Source organism: Ramularia collo-cygni (genome assembly GCF_900074925.1).
Source record: "Ramularia collo-cygni strain URUG2 genome assembly, contig: RCC_scaffold29, whole genome shotgun sequence".
In the NCBI taxonomy this organism is placed as follows: Eukaryota; Fungi; Ascomycota; class Dothideomycetes; order Mycosphaerellales; family Mycosphaerellaceae; genus Ramularia; species Ramularia collo-cygni.
In genome coordinates, this window is record NW_019716283.1 from 129,372 (window position 1) to 144,199 (window position 14,828).

General features: G+C 52.6%; 7 protein-coding genes; 2 read left to right on the forward strand and 5 right to left on the reverse strand.

Moving 5' to 3' along the window:
- Nucleotides 1-338: 338 nt before the first annotated feature.
- On the forward strand, nucleotides 339-1,077 carry RCC_11325 (uncharacterized protein; the record flags this gene model as incomplete). XM_023776546.1 has 3 exons in its annotated part: nucleotides 339-443; nucleotides 500-558; nucleotides 621-1,077. The coding sequence occupies 3 exons, from the start codon at nucleotides 339-341 to the stop codon at nucleotides 1,075-1,077; spliced, it is 621 nt and encodes a 206-aa protein (XP_023632314.1).
- Nucleotides 1,078-1,483: 406 nt separating this feature from the next.
- RCC_11326 (probable U2 small nuclear ribonucleoprotein A') lies at nucleotides 1,484-2,410 on the reverse strand (the record flags this gene model as incomplete). XM_023776547.1 has 4 exons in its annotated part: nucleotides 1,484-1,843; nucleotides 1,898-2,158; nucleotides 2,216-2,256; nucleotides 2,332-2,410. The coding sequence occupies 4 exons, from the start codon at nucleotides 2,408-2,410 to the stop codon at nucleotides 1,484-1,486; spliced, it is 741 nt and encodes a 246-aa protein (XP_023632315.1).
- Nucleotides 2,411-2,677: 267 nt separating this feature from the next.
- On the reverse strand, nucleotides 2,678-3,349 carry RCC_11327 (uncharacterized protein; the record flags this gene model as incomplete). XM_023776548.1 has 2 exons in its annotated part: nucleotides 2,678-2,948; nucleotides 3,006-3,349. The coding sequence occupies 2 exons, from the start codon at nucleotides 3,347-3,349 to the stop codon at nucleotides 2,678-2,680; spliced, it is 615 nt and encodes a 204-aa protein (XP_023632316.1).
- A 1,115-nt stretch (nucleotides 3,350-4,464) lies between these two features.
- RCC_11328 (uncharacterized protein) lies at nucleotides 4,465-6,831 on the reverse strand (the record flags this gene model as incomplete). XM_023776549.1 has 5 exons in its annotated part: nucleotides 4,465-4,526; nucleotides 4,735-5,472; nucleotides 5,529-6,009; nucleotides 6,059-6,139; nucleotides 6,196-6,831. The coding sequence occupies 5 exons, from the start codon at nucleotides 6,829-6,831 to the stop codon at nucleotides 4,465-4,467; spliced, it is 1,998 nt and encodes a 665-aa protein (XP_023632317.1).
- A 1,037-nt stretch (nucleotides 6,832-7,868) lies between these two features.
- RCC_11329 (related to multisynthetase complex auxiliary component p43) lies at nucleotides 7,869-9,272 on the reverse strand (the record flags this gene model as incomplete). XM_023776550.1 has 2 exons in its annotated part: nucleotides 7,869-9,098; nucleotides 9,159-9,272. The coding sequence occupies 2 exons, from the start codon at nucleotides 9,270-9,272 to the stop codon at nucleotides 7,869-7,871; spliced, it is 1,344 nt and encodes a 447-aa protein (XP_023632318.1).
- A 675-nt stretch (nucleotides 9,273-9,947) lies between these two features.
- RCC_11330 (related to RNA polymerase II elongator complex, subunit ELP4) lies at nucleotides 9,948-11,189 on the reverse strand (the record flags this gene model as incomplete). XM_023776551.1 has 2 exons in its annotated part: nucleotides 9,948-10,657; nucleotides 10,757-11,189. The coding sequence occupies 2 exons, from the start codon at nucleotides 11,187-11,189 to the stop codon at nucleotides 9,948-9,950; spliced, it is 1,143 nt and encodes a 380-aa protein (XP_023632319.1).
- Nucleotides 11,190-11,400: 211 nt separating this feature from the next.
- On the forward strand, nucleotides 11,401-13,560 carry RCC_11331 (related to DNA mismatch repair protein; the record flags this gene model as incomplete). Its single annotated transcript, XM_023776552.1, has 1 exon — nucleotides 11,401-13,560. One exon carries the CDS (start codon nucleotides 11,401-11,403, stop codon nucleotides 13,558-13,560), a length of 2,160 nt encoding a protein of 719 aa, XP_023632320.1.
- Between the last annotated feature and the right edge of the window lie 1,268 nt (nucleotides 13,561-14,828).

Genomic DNA, 14,828 nt, shown 5'->3' on the forward strand with positions numbered 1-14,828 from the left:
TCATTTCGTCTTTACTGTGCGAAGACCTCAAAAAGCTCCTATTGTCTTTCAGTCAYAGATTGGCCTGCCTGTCATCCCATTCATCGTTGCTATTTCACATTCCTTCATCAGCAATCCACTTGTAAAAGGAAGAATTTCGACCGGACCACGGCCTGTCACGCACTTTGCCATCGAGAACAAAGAACCCATCTCAACGGTTCGGAGTCTCACAGCAGAAGCATCCAAGCCAACCATTCAAAGAACCTCAATAGCCAGCGTCTCAAGAGTGTCTCGAAACAGTCTCCATTCAGACAACCGCCCATCTCTTCCGTAACGCACCAAACACAAACACCGCAACAATGGCAATTGGAAAGAAAATCCAAGCCTGTTTCCGGGAAATGTTCCTCTGCTGTACAGGATGGGATGACGCAGAACAAAATCAGCAAGAAAGGCCTCTGGTCATTGTACGGGGTTCCTCATCTCAATGCATAAGATCCACACCAAGCTGACCCAACGACAGAGCAACCCAACAAACTTTCGCCGCGAGGAGATCAACATCCCAGGCCTGACACAATCCCAGTACGTTTCTTCTTCTCGATCCTACCTTATAAATGAGATCGGAAGCTGAACATGCCCCTCAGAGAACGTCTGATCCGTGAAAAAGCCACCAGCGACGCCCAACGAATGTGGAGCCATCTTTCTCCCCTGCGATCATCTCCCAGTGGGAACTTTGCTGAAAGACCTCCGCCTGGTCCACCACCTACCTATGAAGAATTCACCCAGCCAAGATCTCCGCCCTCCACGCCAGCGCAGAAGCACAGCTCTCTAGATGCGATGCCGTCGCCAGTGCAAGAAGTTTCGCCGGGAAGGACGGGCAGAATGGAGAGGGTCCGAGCACATGGCAGGAAGATCTCGGGAAACCTAAGGCCAAGACCCACGACCATGATTCAACCACGAGGCGAGCCTCTCGAGTTGGCGATGCTGGGCAAGAGAAGTGAGGATTCCGGGCTGGAGGRCGAGGAGGRAAGAGACGTTCTCGGGAAAGGACTCGGGCTGAGCTTGGGATTCAGCGACCGCAAGGATGGTGGGTTGCAGTGATGAGAAGCAAAAGTCGGCGAGAGATTGTACAACACGGTCGTCGTATGCGCCTTTAGCGAGTAACTCTGGAATATCATAATAGAAGTATAGAGGCAGTGGAGCTTCTGCATAAGGAAGGAACGATCTGCAGAAACAAGATTTATCAGTTTCTGCAACGCTGCGGCTATGGCGATGTGCTGGCTACCTTGTCACTCTTCGTAACCACTCCGCGGGATGGTTGCAGCGCTGTAACAACGCCGGTATAGAGATTCGCTCAATCTTTGTGTGACCCTCGCTCGTGCTGGTGATAATCTGTTCGCATCTCGAGAGAGCAACGATCGTAGCGGGCATTGCCACACGCAGGCTTCCAGCTATGCGGCTAGATCCAGTCTGGACGTGTCAAAAAGCTGTGTCCATTGCTAGACGTTCATGTCTCGTCCATGCTGTCGCCATCCATCAATCCTGGCGGCAGTCTACCCTCGTTGAACAGCTTCTCCAGCTTCTGGATCTCTGCCAGCGACTTGGCCTTTTGCACGAGCACCTGGAAGCGCTTTCTCTCCTCTTCTGTGGCCTTGAGGTTCTTCGCCTTGCCTCCATTAGTGGCAGACTGTCCTGTTGCGAACGCAGATGTGCTCGATCTCGTAGCCAAGATTGACTTGGCCAGCTCCGTCGGCTCCTCGGGAGTGCCAAACACCTCCTTGGCCTGTTTTCGCTCCGCATCCTTGACTTTCTGGAAGTCAAGGAAACGAACGTTCTGGTTACGGGACAGGATCCAATAACGGTAGTTCTATAAAATGCATCAGATGCGGTGGACATCGTTGTATGCTCGACCATGACTGACCTCCTTGCTGGCGACTGGGTTTCCCATCAACGTGACATATGTCAACTTCGCAAATCCCTTCAACACGTCCAGATCGGCGAGCTCGGCGACATTGTTCTGCGTAAGCACAAGCGTGTGCAGATTCGGCAGGCTCCTGGGTAGGTTTTCGGCGAGTGTGGCGATGCGGTTCTGCGCGCAAAGAAGCGTTTGCAAGCGTGGCGAAATAGGGAAGTTGCTGAGTTGTGCGATGTTGTTATCGGTGAGGTCGAGGCACTCTTGGTCCTGGAAGAGCATACATATTAGCACATTGTATCGCTAGCCATTCCCAATACATCTCACCTTTGCGCCACCCAAGTTCTCAATCGCGGGGATTTTGTGGCCTGAAGCACGCCTTTTTGTATCAACTAGCTCTCCCGATCATGTGGCAGTATCTGTTCTTTTGGGATGCATCGTACCTCGAAGATCGAGTTCGCGCTCGCCGAGCGGATTGTTGTATGACAGCGAATCCTTGATCAGCTCTGCTGTGAGCCGCATGATGTGTGGCTTGCGGGAGGAGGAGAAGGTAGAGGTTGTATTGGAGAGAGAGAGATCAAAGTTGACGCGAGTGATGCTGCATGGACGATGAGTTGCTTGGACCGCAGTCACGGAAAAGTGAAGACAATGCTTAGTCACATTTTGCCTTGTAAGATGGAATCACAGTATACCTAGTCACCTTGAACCTGGCATTCGTCTCCATCTTTCTTATTATTACCTCCATTACCACTGAATTATCTTTCACAAGCGATCGTTGTCATCGACCTGCTAACATCCTCCGCCTCCGCCTCCACCTCCACCCGAGCTGGCACGATTCGCTCGGCGTATATGCTCGGCGATTCCAAGCATAGCAGCGAGCGCCATCAGCTCAACCTCCCGTCCCAGCTCCGTCATGAATTCGATTCTGGCAATATCCGTGTTGTTGAACCACTTCCGGTCGGTGATGTATACCGCCAGGATCTCATCAGGCTTGCTGGCTTGCACGAACTTGAAGCCTCCTCTCCCCCACCCGGACGCCCCGAATTCTTTCTTATGCGTCCTACCACTCGGTTGGCATCTTACGATTCTTCGCCATGGCTCATGAGAAGGAACTCACCTCTTCCACGCGAAGCTCGTACCCTGATACTGGAATCCGTACCGCTTGCCCGACAAGCTTTGGCTTTCTACATCCTGCCACTGCTCTCTATCGGTGCCGTCCGGGCTGCCAAGCATGACTCGGCAGCCTGAACTCATCCTCTTCAGCCTTACCGCCGCAACGGTGGGACCGTTTTGTGATTGCATTTGCAGATTGATCTGGGTAGGTTGCATGAAACCGGAATGAGTGTTGATCCACAGGATCGTCTCGCCATTTTGACGAAGTTGAAGATGGCGAGTGGTAAAAGTGCCAGATTTGGTCACCTCAAAAGCTTTGAGTGGTTGGTATGATTGTGTTGAGTTCATTGTGAGGATTGTATCCTTTCCATGAAGACAAACACCATTGTCTTTAGTACTCCGCGTGTTGATTTGCAGCGATGGGTCATGTGCGTCGCTGGCCCAAAGTGCGGCCTTGATTGGGTGATGAGCCACCGTAAATCTGCAGTATGATCCTACCAGGCAAGGCGCAGTCGCCTATGAAGGTTCATCTCAAGTGTACCAAGGCGTCCCACTACACAGCCCGCATGAGCCCTAGCAGCCCTATCAGATGTCACGTGTGAGGCCATCCTTCCAGTTCAATACTCTCGAGCGATTCTACTTGCCGTTCACAGTAGTCGTGTTAACAAACAGATTCCAGACATAGAAAAAATCAGAAAAGGTCAAAAAGGAGCTTGGGAACTGCATCCAACGAGGCTTCTCCCACTACAATCACTTGTTGCAAAGGCAGGACAAGCACGCCATCAAGTCATCCAAGGCCTTGCGATAGAGTGCAWCGTGATAACAAGTCATACAAGATCGAATCACAACACTGCATCCTTCCTAGCCCATTCTTCAAGCCCGAGCATGTCAGATGATATCTGTAGAGGGATCCAAAAGTAACGTTCATATCGACTTTGAGCATCACTATCATCGGTGGTGCGAATCATACCCCCACTCTCCCAAAATCTTGCAACATGCCGACGTTGGTTGAGAATGACTGCGCTTTGCATGAATAAATATCCTGGCTGGCTGGTGTACATCCGTTGCTTCATCGACCATGTCCAACCACTGTTCCGCCGCTACCATCTCCAAACCTGTTTCCCGACAGTACTCGATATGAGCTTCCATCAGTGTCGCTAGCACGTTGGTATCAGGTGGTTTGGTGGTAGTGAATACCTCATGGAACTTTCGATACTCGACTTCTGTGGCCGAGGGACTGCAGTTAGATATCTCGGAYTCACTTTGGTCGAGAAGCTGTTTGGGCGCGTCTGTGGAAGAGATGTTGGAACGTCTGATGCCAACAATTGATGCCATATCTAGCAGTACGTGAGTCTGCTGGTTCACTTGAGCGAGGAGATAGACGGTGATAAGCAAGCTCAGATGGTTAATCTGGTGTTTGCCAATAGTATGAACCACCAGCGTTTTGGAGCTCATGTTACTATTCACATTGTACTTCTCCTCAACTCTGTCGGAAAATCCTTCTCCTGCGGCGGCCCTCCAGTACCTATAAAAACGGGCAGAAGGTATCAGCAGATGTTTCAGTGGCGGTATGATCAGGCAGGAGGGGTAACGCCAGCTTGTCTCGAGGGCGATGCGTGTTGCAATACATGCAAAGCTGGCTATTGCCTCGGCCTTCTCTTGCGTGGGAGAGACTCGCAGCGAAACCACGAGACAAGCCGGGTTAATGCCTCTTGCCCTTCGATCTGACGTACAAACCGCATGGTCCAAATGCATCATCAATCTCAAAAAGAGTCTTGGCTTTTGATGCACCAGGTTGTTCCAACCAACTCTGATTTCTCCCTTCTTAATCGGCGCGCTTCCACTATGACCATTATTCCGCCAGGTAGTCATAGATTGCGTCAATGCCTCATCATCTCTGGCAAAGCCAATAATGTTCTGCATGAGCTCCGCACAAAAGTCGCTGCCGTCGAATCTCTCTTGGAGACTTTGTAACGTGCGTGTGAAGACGTCCAGTTTCCGACCTTCTACGGCTTCGAGCCGCGTTCCTCTACTCGCCGCGACGTTGATCGCTTGCAGAACCAATGGTGGTCCAATAATGGGCGCCGCGCTGATCGGGATGTATTTGACGAGTCGCACCTGGACCAGCTCTTGCATCCTGCGCGCTATTTCCGAGTTCGAGATCTCGAGCGATTCTTCGCACTCCTCGACTAGGTCTTCCTCAAAGAAGACTCGCGAGGCCGGAATCATCTCGTAGATCAGAAGCAGGTAGGTGCTGAGCGCAAAGAGACACGCTGCGTAGTAGCAAAAGATCATATTTCCGTACACAGAAACGGCCTCCCTAACCTCATCGAGGTCATCCAGGCTCAAAGGAAATGGGAATTTCGAGATCGTTTCATCATGCCAGGTGCGAAGGGACAAGATGGACGTTTGAATGTCAATAATGGTAGATCGAAGGGAGCGGGAGGCTACATCGAGCCGATCCTCAAGACCTTTAGACATTCCGATCAGTACTGCTAGTGCGGCGGAATCTCTACAAAGAACATACCTTCATAGCTGTACAGGACTTTCAAAGGTTTCGAAAGGCAATAAACCAGCCGACATGTGCAGTTGATCATCTCCACGATCCTCAATTGTGTATCCAATCCATGTACAGGGCTCTGGCCAAGCYCCGTCGAGAAGTCGTCCGCTTGTAACAGATGCTGCTCTTGAAGCTTTGGGGTGTTGTCCAACGTTTCCCAGCTCGGGTCAATTTCCACTTGAAGAGAGCGGCGTACGCCTATAGAGATAATCCGATCCCGGAACAAAACCGCCCACCATAGCCTTTTCAGGATCTTTGACTTGCCAGGTTCGTCCTCACGGAAGCGGTGATAGGAATCTGCTTTCGCGATACGAGCGAAACGAATCGCATGGGTTAGCCATAAGCTATTGATGCGGAACTTGTTGTCACTGGGCGTTTGATAGCTCAGCAATAAGCACGCTCGAGCGTTGGCGACTGCATCGCGCTCAATTCCGAAGTCAAAAAGTAGCTGCTATTCATCAATACATGCATGTGATATGTTTCGTGCTTGTGCTGACCTTGGCCATTCGATAATACGCAGCGGTTGCATCCCGCTTACTGCGGAAGCCAAGTGCTGCCAGTGTTTCTTCTCCAACGAGCTGTTTTTGGCTGTCAGGGAAAAACGTTTTGCTGTCCACGCCAGTCAATGACTTACGCTACAAGTTGTGAAAATCATTGCTCGAACGACAAGTAACGAACAATCTCCTAAACTAAAGCTCCCACTCGCCCACAATGCCCAGAATTCATCTTCAATGATAACTGGAAGGTTGGGATGCACTATTCGGAAATAAAGTAGCATCATTTCTCGGAAAACCTGAGTGGGAGGGAGCTGGAAACACCCTTGACTACGAAGATACTCCTCGTCGGCCTGTGGAATGCCAAAAGCCTCTGTAGATGAAAGATCCATAACACGATCGTAATATGTGTTGGCGGGTGAGGCTTGCGATACAAGGTTAGGAATCTGCTGGCCATATGCGGTCTGTAGGGTCACGGAAGGTTCTGGTGGAAGCGTCGCGCCTGTATAAGCGAATATATCTTCCAATGCACTGAGATGATCGAAGCCATACATGGCGCTCATGGCTACTCCTGGGTCCTGCTGGGTTGGATCCCACCACATCTGAGGCGATAGATCGGTTGATGGATGTGTTTCACCGGGTGGATTCCAGGACTCCGCAGACTGAACAGTCGACGGGGTTTCTATGTGGCCGTTGTCTATCATAGAAGGGGTCATCGGCGATTCCTTGTCATTGGTTTGTAATTGAAGAGGTGCCACTGGTGATTCCCGAGGCATGGTACTGTCCTCGAGGTTGTACAGGATCGAAGCGTTTCTCCGTGATGACTCTTCCAACCCAGCAATAGAATTCGCCCTGATGATGTTAACAGACCAGTCTACATCTCGAGAGTTTTATACAAACCTTTGATTCTTCCGCTTCCTCAGCACACACACAACACCGTAAACCGCACAGTTGGCACATGGTRTCCCTGAATGAACATGAAAGTATTAGTCGTGTTTCCTAAAATGTTAATGTGCATGAAAACTGAGCACAGCCCGAGGCGACATGCTTCGGACCTCATCACAGGCTTTCTTGACTTCAGCATTGTACCGGAATCTTGGAGATTGCAACGCAGCTTTCTTGTATGACAGTGCTGGCAAACGCGGCGTGACCGACGCTTCTGCACTCCGGTGTTCGATTTGGGACTTGCCGTTACCGTTGTTGATGCTTTGGTGGACATATTAACGACAGTGTATGCAAACGATGCAGGGATCAAGTGAGCCTGTCGGAGTTGGGGTGTTGCATCTTAGTAGTCCAGGTCTTATTACCGGATAGTACCCGTGCCAGGGCAATGCCCCGCACGTTGGATTAAAGAGTTTGCCAAGAACAGCTTCCCCAGGTTTCCCAAATTGGTAACTGGTCACGTTTTGCATGTGATCGCTGGTCGCGGGGTTCGATGTCCAGTGATTTTCTCAAATATTCACGGGGAACTGATGGGCCATGAACATGATTTCGTCTAGGGTACTCTTTATTCATGTACTACATCCAGAATGTCTGCCAGAACGACTGGATCTGCCCGATGTAGGCTCCACGCTTTACTGCTGACGACGTGCGGATGTTGGTATGACGTGCAAGTAGCATGTCTTGTCCGATGTTTGGTGCGACTCTTGTGAGCGTGACAAAAGCCGGATCAGACTCTGCAAACCCCAACCATACTTTGCGCAGCATTCTTCGACGCTGAATCCGACAGGTCATGGCCTACTGCAGGATCTCCGGGAGTGGGTATGGGGTCCGGGGGAGACGTGCAGCCAGGGGTCTCTTGTGCAGAGATTACCTATCGCACAGTGGCACCTGTCAGGGTCTTCACCGAGCAAACGCCCTGCTTCGTCTTCAGAAGCGCAACATCGGTCTTGCCGCTCTCCTTCAACTTGTCCACCTTGGCCGGCTCAAAGCCAACGACCTTGTCCTCTGTCGTAGTGAAACCAACTTGACAGTCGTCCCAGACCTTCTTCTTCGGGTTCAGTACGGCCTCTGGCTCTCCCTCCCAGCCCTCGAAGAAGACGCGGTCACCGGCCTCGGAGTCTGCGGGAGGATTGACCAACTCAACCGGTCCAGCATGGTTGTCAACCTCGCCCTCCTTCAGTCTCGGCGATGCAGCGAGAACCATGGCAGCAGACTTAATGCCGCGCATGGTGACAGGCTTGAGGTTGCAGACGGCGACGATCTTGCGTCCCTGCATCTCGGCCAAAGGAACGAGCCCGTTGAGACCAGAGCAAACAGTCCGGACAACCTTGCCTTCGTACTCGGATGTGTTCTCGGTGCCAGGTGGATCGCCAACGGCGATGGTACTGACATAAAGTGAGTCGGCATTAGGATGCTGTTCGGCCTTGAGGATGTGTCCTACACGCAGGTCGATGAGTGCGGGGGAGAAGGGCTTGTCTGCTGCGGCAGCTTTCTGGGGTTTCGGCTGCTTCTCCTTCTTAGCCTTCTTCTCGCCCGGAACAGCGGCACCGACTGCAGCTGCGATCTTGTCGCCGACGTCCTTGGCCTTGTCCTTTGCCGATGGCTTGGAGTTCTCAGCAGCTTTCGTGTCCTCACTCGCGACTGATGTGACGGTGCCTCCCGCCGCTGCGGCGCTGTCTGCACCGGCAGCCGCCAGCGCAGCCTTCTCCTTCTTCTTGCGCTCCTTTTCAGCTCTGGGATCGATTGGCTTGATCGGTGCGACCACGTTTKTGGTGTCAATGGCAACCTTGTCACTCTCGTCTAGCTTGAGGCCGAAAAGCTCGGAATTCTCCACAAAGTCCACGAACCGCACAATATGATGGTAGCCCGTCTCGTCTGTCCGCTGCTCATCGCTCCATTCCTTGACGACAGGCGCCAGGCGGGAGTAGATTGCGATGTCGGCGACGCTTGGCTTGTGTCCGAGCAGCGTGGTGCGAGTCGCAAGGTGTGTGTTGAGGGCGGAGAGACGCTGGGCCGTCTTGGCGTTGTCTTCGGTGGGAGAAGCAATGTGCGCTGCGGTGACGAGGAATTGTTCAATCTCCGTCTTCTCGGCGGTCGAGTACTGTCGTTGGGCTTTCCGTCAGTGTTTCGCCATGCACTACCACCTTGAGCGGGCACTCACCTCAGCGCTGGGAAATACGGCAGACGAGAGCTTCACTGGATCGCTCTCATTGGCTTGTGGAAATGCAGTCGTGATGAGGCTCTTGGCCTTGTCGTCCAGCTGGGTCGTGGCCATGCTCGCGGTTCGGGAGCTCAATGTGAAGTAACGAATTGCCCGGTGTGTATGTGGAATTCTTGTTGGTCTGAAAGCTCCAGCGAGCACTGTCCACGAGCGAAGGGTCTTCAGTTTGACGGTGGCGTGTGGCGTGTGTGTGCTGTCCAAATCAATGCCRTTTGGAGGGGTGTCTCTGACTTATTTTGTTCGTGACGAAGAGTCATTCGTATTCAAATACGAGCTTTTCAAGGTAAAGTAACTACTACTGTGGCGCAGAGTGGTACTTCTAACAACACCAACACCTCTCACAGAATTTGAGTCCTCAACTTCACACGGCATTTTCTACGCCGCACCAGGCAATATTCACCATCATTGTATGCCTGTTGCGAAGTGGCAGCCAGCTRTTTGGACATCCAATCAAAGCTCCCTCAGCTAGCCACGATGAACGTTTTCTCCGTCATCATGCTACTGTTGTTCTGCTTCATAGTCTTGGTACTGGCATTCTTCGCGCTTTCATCTTGCCTCGGTGAGGAGATACGAGCTGTGTGGGGCAATAGACGAAGCGCCGCAGTGCCAACAACGTATGGCCTACAATATGCTCGTCACATGAACCAGGGTGGCACGAATCTGGAGCACATCGAGATGGAGAACATGCTAGATAAGCGTCTGCATGGCGACGATCAGGATGAGTAGCCTTCAAAACTCAATGTCCTTGGCAGTAAGTTTACCCGCTTCCTGTTGTGCTTCTTGATCGCCCTCCAGTGGTGGCAGAGAGAATGGCTTGATCACAAACTTTCTGCGGCTGACTGTAAATGCAAGATCTTCGCCCAGGCTATTTCCAGCCCCTGCACCACCCTCACCGCGTTCAGTGTTGATGGGGAGCTTGTGGATCTTGACCATACCTTGCGGCTGCTCGTCACCGCTTCTGGCACCACCACTTTCGGCCAAAGCATTCGATGCGTCCATGAGATGTGGGAAAGGAGTGAGCTCGAAGACGCCGTCACTCAAGCTCTCTGCCCAGCGCACCAATGCCGTATTGCGCGGATACAGTTCGAGCGGCAGAGTGATCATCGCAACCAGGCGGCCACTGTGTTGCCGTAGCAGTGCGCGTAGAGATCGGAAGAAGCCTAGTAGGTGCTCTGGCCGGCCTGCAGTCGGTGGGTACAGAGCTGGGCTGAGCATGGATGGCATGATCAATCTGTGAACTGTGTTTGGCGACGAGGCATCAAGACTCCGAGATATTGATTGAAGTATGCTGTCGAAAGTTGCGGATGGCGATATGGCGATGTAGCTGATCTTTGCATCTGGTGGGGCAACTAGACGCTTGGTGAGGTCGAACGTGTGGCAGAACGGTGTGACCTGAGTGCCTCCAAGTGCTGTGGTAGACGAGCCACGATCAGGGAGTGCTGCACTTACCATCAGCTCCTAAACGACTGAAATGTGGAAGAGCAGGTTTTCGTGCGCTATCCTTGCGCTATCTACTACTTCGAATATACTCAACGCACCTCTTTCTCCGGCTTGGCCCAGCCTCTCGTATCGCCATGCAATCTTCATCTTCTCTTCTTCGGCTACCTTTGCATGCTTATCCCGGCCCTTGTCGTCTGATACGCCTGGTAATTCTCTGACCCATTGTTCGCCGGCGCCTACAATGTGCACGTTATGCCCTTGGCAAATGCCCTCCGCCGCAAAGTATCGCAGCAACGCTCCAGAGAAGTCCGTCGAACCACTTTCTTCTACAAGCAAACTCGAGCCGAGTGCAAGGCCTGCATGTCCGCCCAGCAGGCCATCCAGTGACGGTGCTCCAGTCGAGGTGACTGGCTGTGAAGTCAACGGCGACGGACGCACGCCAGACGTTGGAATTCCACTCGTTGATTCGATAACCGTCGATGCGCTTGCGAGACTGCTTCCGACTGTGACGTTACGCTTGCGAAAAGCCATCTGGCGCCGAAAAGTTGATAATCGAAGCGAATGAGAGAAGAAGTGAAGATTCGAAGTGCAAGGAAGGGCAGGCAACGGCCCCACTTTTCTCACGCGACGTGAGTCGCGACTTCCCCAGTGCTGTGAATCGTGATGGACCGCAACGCAGGTGCAAATCTGAAAGCATTTCATTTCGTTCCAGCCGTCTTCGAGGTCAACATGTGAAGCCGACATGGACGATCTGGAGTCATCACCGTTACCCTCTCGTGGGACCAAGCGCAAAGCCGATGATATTCAGCCGCCACGGCGAATCCGAGCACTGCATCAAGATGTCGTGAACAAGATTGCTGCTGGCGAGATAATCGTCGCTCCGGTCCATGCTTTGAAAGAATTGATCGAGAATGCTGTGGATGCCGGTTCCACCAGCCTGGAAATCTTGGTCAAAGAAGGTGGACTGAAACTCCTTCAGATCACTGACAACGGCTGCGGTATCAGCAAAGATGATCTGGCCATCTTGTGTGAGCGATTCACCACATCGAAGCTCAAAGCCTTTGAGGATCTGCAGGCAATCAGCTCCTATGGGTTTCGCGGAGAAGCTCTTGCCAGTATCAGCCATATCGCCCATCTTGCCGTGACCACCAAAACGGCAGATTCCAGCTGCGCGTGGAAAGCTCACTACGCAGGCGGCAAGTTGACGCCTGCGAAGCCTGGCCAGACCGCCGACCCAAGACCAACTGCTGGTAGGCAGGGCACACAGATAGCCGTTGAAGATTTGTTCTACAACGTACCTACCCGAAGACGAGCATTCCGCTCAGCCAGTGAGGAGTACGCCAAAATCGCCGACCTCGTTGGCAAGTATGCTATCCATTGTAAGGGCGTTGCATTCTCCTGCAAGAAACACGGCGAGTCGGGCGCAGGAATTGCAGTTCCCGCCACAGCAAGCGTTCGAGACCGCATTCGTCTCACCCACAGCACGGCAGTTGCCAACGATCTCATCGACCTTTCAGTGGCGAGCGAGCAGTATGGCTTCAGGTGTGAGGGCCTCGTCAGCAACGCGAATTACAATGGCAAGCGTACGATGCTGTTGCTGTTCATCAACCACCGTTCCGTGGATTCATCTGTCATCAAGAAAGCCGTCGAACAGACGTACGCCGCCTTCCTGCCCAAAGGTGGCAAGCCATTCATCTACCTCAGTCTCGAGATCGATCCTGCCCGTGTTGATGTCAACGTGCATCCGACAAAGCGCGAAGTAAACTTCTTGAATGAGGAGGAGATCGTGGACCTTGTGTGTGACGAGATACGTTCGAAGCTTGGGAAAGTCGACACGAGCAGAACATTCATGACTCAAAGTCTCCTGAGTGGTGCGAAGACTCCGGCAATTTCCAAGGCCAGTACCATGCCTGAGTCCGCGCCGGCAACGACCCCGAGAGTGCCTCGTCTCACTACTTCCCACTCCCAGTCGAACTCGCGAAAGCCCTACGAAAATAACATGGTACGTACGGATGCARAGGAGAGAAAGATTACGGCGATGCTGCCTAAAGCGCAGCGTCCTTCTTCGCCCTCTCGCGAAACAGATCAAGACGGACTCGAATACGAGTATTCAGAGCAGGTGGCTACCATATGTCGTCTGACCACCGTCAAGGATCTTCGGGCCTCGGTGAGAGACAGCATGCATAACGGGTTGACAGACACCTTCGCCAATCACACATTTGTTGGCGTTGCTGACGAGAGCAAACGCATCGCGGCGATTCAGKGTGGGGTTCGATTGTTCCTCGTCGACTACGGCATGGTTTCTGCAGAGTTCTTCTATCAAGTTGGTCTGACAGACTTTGCCAATTTCGGCATGATGCGGTTCAATCCACCTCTGGTACTTGATGAGCTACTTCAACTCGGGGTTGAACAGGCGAGGGCGCTTGAGCCTGATGGCGTCGCTTTCAATGGCTGGGATGACGCTTTGCTCGCGGTACGCGGCCAGCTCATGTCGCGAAGAGGCATGCTTGAGGAGTATTTCGCGCTTGACATCTCGGCGGAGGGGGAGCTGCTAGGCATTCCCTTGTTGATCAAAGGCTACATGCCTTCGCTGGCCAAGTTGCCCAACTTCCTGCTGAGGCTAGGACCACACGTTGACTGGACGGATGAGCAGGCCTGCTTCCAGAGCTTTCTGAGAGAGCTCGCCAGTTTCTATGCGCCCGAGGCGCTACCACCGCCACCGCAGGGGGGCGATGCAGAAGACGGGGACCTTGCCGTCCGAAGGAAACACCTTCATTATGCCGTCGAGAACGTCTTGTTTCCGGCCTTCAAAGCGAGGCTGGTGGCCACGAAAGCTTTACTGAAGGGCACCGTTGAAGTCGCAAATCTGAAAGGTCTCTACCGCGTTTTCGAGCGCTGTTGACGGCGGGAATCCGACCGGGGTCCGCATGAATTCGCTGAGCTGTGTGGTCAAACCTCACTACGGCATCAGCGATCCATCAACGATTCAACAACAGCTCATTCATGTACGATTTCCAGAAGCAGAAGGTGCGAAATAGAGTAATCCACTCTAGCAGAAACGCGCGTGCAAGGATACCTACTAGAAAGGCAACGGTAGGCTTGACTTGTCACACCGTACACGTGAATGAGCATGTGGCTCCCACGATGTGCATAATTGTGCGCACGCACACGGTTATACAGGACAGAAATTGGCATATCGAAAAGTAGGCCGTGTGCAAATCCTTCGAGAACGACATCCTTCACATCGTTCCCCACAATGGCCCGCTGTGGTTTGCTGCCTTTGATCTGAGTTGAATGATCGTAATCATCTCAGCAACGATTGGAGCTTCTTGACGCCAGGCTACGACATTATTATGGTCACTCTGCAAGCCTTGTGGCCTGCGCCTAAAACGCCATGAACGCAACCACCGAGGCTTGTCAGCGGTGGAATCCAGCAGCCTTGAAAGTTTAAAGAGACAAGGCGGCAGGCGCTCGCGAAGATATGTGGCGTCGCCAGAGATGCCATCACGACCGGAACAGCCCTGGTGATCTTCGAGATGAGGACATCGGCCGGCTTCCTAATTTTTGCTCTCTTTGCTCTGCGGGTGGTTCTGTAATTGCACACCTGCCAACGAGTCGACGTGCTGCACTTAATACATGGTTTCTGCGACAACAGCGCAAGTCAGTCTTCATCTCCGCTCACGACAATACTGAGCACGCTCGGGGAATACTGCGAGTGTGCGATTGTCTAGCATCTACACTTCCGTGGTCTCTTCTACAGTCGCGACGGACGACACGAGATGATCGATCTCGCGAAAAACCCCAGATCGAGCAACATTTCAAATTTGCATGGGACCAACTCACTAGCAGTCAGCGCCGTCAGAGTCAAACAAGTCCCGGGCATCGTCGATCACCGAGGCTTCGACCTCTTGGTGGTTTCCCCGTCTTTTGGTTGAGCTTAATTCATGCTTGAATGAAGATCATCTTCCTGTTCGGCGCTGTCTGACTCCTGCCGAGGCAGCCCAAATCAGCGGCCAACCGTCATTTCCTACCTTGGCCAAACAAACTCCCGCTTCTTCATCAAGTGCAAACTCTATGCATGGAAATGTACGCCCAGAGCCTCAAGAAGCCAATCAGAATTGCGGTATTTGCTCTTCTCCGTCACTTACGGTGGACATGCGGTCGCAGGGG